Below are 2,665 nucleotides of genomic sequence, written 5' to 3'. Positions count from 1 at the left end.
GCAATAATCCTCAGATTTTTGTTGTTACTGGCACCGGGCGGGAGTCTGGATTTGGGCGTCGTTTGGTGTAGTCTCAACTTTACTCCCAACGATTAGGAAAGGTGAGGCTGGGAGCAGTGGCTCACACCTGTAACCCTAGCACTCTGGGAGGCTGAGGCGGATGGATTGCCCTGAGCTTACAGATTCAAGACCAGCCTAAGCAAGAGCAAGACATTTGTCTCTAAAAAATAACTGGGCATTGTGAAAGGTCCCTGTAGTCCCAGCTACTTGGGAGGCTTGAGGCAAGAGAATTGCTTGAGCCCAAGAGTTTGAGGTTGCTGTGAGCTGTGATGCCACAGCACTCTATGGAGAGTGACAAAAGTGAGACTCTGTCTTATGAAAAAAAAATTAGGAAAGGTGGACACCTAGACTGCAGGCCAGAAGAGGTCTGAATGGAGCTCCTCTCTCCACCTTGGAATGCAGATAAGAGGCAGAGGTGAGGAGCCTGGGGTCCCAGAGCCCAGGGTTTGCAGCGGCTTAGTTTTCAATCATCCACCTGTATCTCTTCGTCTGACAAGTGGACCCCGGAGTCAGGCCCAGAGGGGCTGAGACCGAGGCCAGGGCCCAGGCCTAGGTCTGGAGCGCCGTTGGGCAGTCCCAGACGGCACAGAACTCCGGGGGACAACGCTCGTAGCGAGGCGACGTCTGCGCGCATCTCCTCCACGTCGCGCTTGAATTTGGCGCGCCGGTTCTGGAACCAAGTGACCACCTGCGCGTTGGCCAGTCCGAGTTGCGTAGCCAGCCCATCGCGTTCGGATGGTGCGAGGTACTTCTGGAAGACGAAGCGCCGCTCAAGCTCTAGCACCTGCTGCGCGGTGAACGCTGTGCGGGACTTGCGGCGTTTGCGGCCGGCAGGGCCAGGGCCCAGCGTTTCGGGGCCTGCCCGGCCTGCGGGGATAGGACGGAAGTTAGTCTCCAGCCTGCCAGAATCAGGCTGTGGCCCCCGAGGAAGAGCTGCGGGTGGGATCAAGAAGGTTGGGAGTGGGTTAGGAAGGGAGCCAGGAAGGCGAACGAGGACCAGAACTAAGATCCTTCACGGACGCGCAGGTTTAAACCGAGGTAAATGTAGGGGGCGCCGAGCAGGGCGAGCTGCTGGGGTACCCGAGCTAGTAGGCTCAGGGCGTGTTGCGGAAGCCGAGGAGCAAGAGAAAGGTCGGACAGGCCAGAGGAGACTTGGAACATGGTCAGACCATCTGGGGAGGGGCCTTTGAGGCCTTCTGGAGCCCTAGGCTTAGTGGGCTTGTAGGCTGGAGGGAGGATGGTGTTGGGAGTAAGAGTAGGGGCAGCTAACTCCGTATGGTAAGGGTAACAGGACCTGGATCAGTGCCCTTCGTTGGGTCATGGATTGTACTGGGCATTCGGTTTACACTTTCTTGATGACACTAGCGCCCTCTCCGCAAACCCAAAAATGGAGATAGTGTTGGTATAGAAAGTGAGGAAAGTCAGAGTGTGGAGTCCCGTGCCAATGCTGGGCAAAATTCCCTGTGCTTCCTGCAGTAGAAAGGGGCTTGAATCAGAGCTTGGTCGCCCTGAGAGACCCAAGCCTCGCCTCGCAGAGTTTTCCGAGCAGACCCTGCCCGGGAGTATTAGTGTGCGGCAGTGGCCCAAGCCTTTTGTCTCCTCGCTAGCCTTTCGCTGTCGCAATTGCCCCACCTACAGCGAGCCAACCAACAGGTCGCTCAATTCTCGACAGCACAGCCCTTCCTCATGGTGCTGGCTACCTCTGCATACCACCGCGGAGCTGGGGAACTAACCGAGAAGTGAGGGGCCACAGGTGCGAGTCCTGGCACTTGGGCTGAGGGCAGGGGGTGGATTAGGATGGCCGGACTGCGGTGGGACGAAGGTTTGAGACAGGGAACCAGCGGGGAGAGGTAGGGAGAAGGCCAAGTCAGAGTCCTCGACCTTAGCCGTGCTGTACCTTCGGAGGGCTGCCGAGCGCTCCCGTCAAGACCATGGAAAGTTTTACTGGTCAGCTCCTCCAGTGCGCACAGCGGTGAAGAGGGACTGGGACCCGATTCTGGAAGCTGCGGGTCAGAGGATGCTCGGGGGACCATGCGCGGGCCTAGGATGTCTGCGATGCTGAAGGGTGTCCGAGGTGTCCGTTGCTCGTGTCCTGAGTTCATGGCCGGCCGGGCTGTGGCGGTCCTGCTGCGAGTTGCTCTCGGCGCTGTAGTCTCCGCAGCCTCCTGGGCCCCAGCGCTCCGCTCCTGATCCGGGCCCCCAGCCTCGGACCCGCCCCCGGCGCTGGGCCTGAGCCCTGTGTGCCCCTCCTCCCACTTCCCCACCTCTCCACCGGGGGCCGCGGTGGGACCGCAGCCGGTAGAAACCAGCGAGCGGTATTTCTACAGGCGTAACTACCCACCAGACCAGGGCTGCGGGCACCGCCGGGTGTGCACTCAAACTGAGCCCATTTCCCCAGACTTTGTGTGCCGCCGACTCCCCGCCTAGCCGCCGCTCCGGCTCATAAATTCGCGGGCGATAAAATTGCTTTCCCTGGCCTCAACAGCAGGGGATTTGCAAAGTTCCGAAGAGAAAGGCATCGGCGCCGACTGTGCTAGGGTTCCTTACACCAGCTAGGACCTCAGTCTCCTAACCTAGCCACCTTGTCCCCACCCCAAACCTGTAA

The 2,665-nt window shown here is 59.5% G+C and overlaps 1 protein-coding gene across 1 annotated transcript; it reads right to left on the bottom strand.

The window, feature by feature from the left end:
- Positions 1–523: 523 nt before the first annotated feature.
- LBX2 (ladybird homeobox 2) lies at positions 524–2,162 on the bottom strand. Its single transcript, XM_003793373.1, has 2 exons — positions 1,958–2,162; positions 524–927 (listed from the first exon to the last, which is right to left on the bottom strand). Exons 1-2 carry the CDS (start codon positions 2,160–2,162, stop codon positions 524–526), a joined length of 609 nt encoding a protein of 202 aa, XP_003793421.1.
- Positions 2,163–2,665: the final 503 nt, after the last annotated feature.

Source organism: Otolemur garnettii, unplaced genomic scaffold, assembly GCF_000181295.1.
Source record: "Otolemur garnettii isolate 467f Iridium unplaced genomic scaffold, OtoGar3 scaffold00068, whole genome shotgun sequence".
Classification (NCBI taxonomy): Eukaryota; Metazoa; Chordata; class Mammalia; order Primates; family Galagidae; genus Otolemur; species Otolemur garnettii.
Note: the sequence above shows the minus strand (reverse complement) of the source record. Positions and strands in the feature narration are given on the sequence as shown.

What these genes read in the sequence shown, in the direction of transcription:
- LBX2 (XM_003793373.1), bottom strand. Translation starts at nt 2,162, where the DNA reads ATGAACTCAGGACACGAGCAACGGACACCTCGGACACCCTTCAGCATC. An exon ending in CGCTCGGCAGCCCTCCGAAG is followed by an intron (nt 928 to 1,957) that starts GTACAGCACGGC and finishes CTATCCCCGCAG; the next exon opens with GCCGGGCAGGCCCCGAAACG.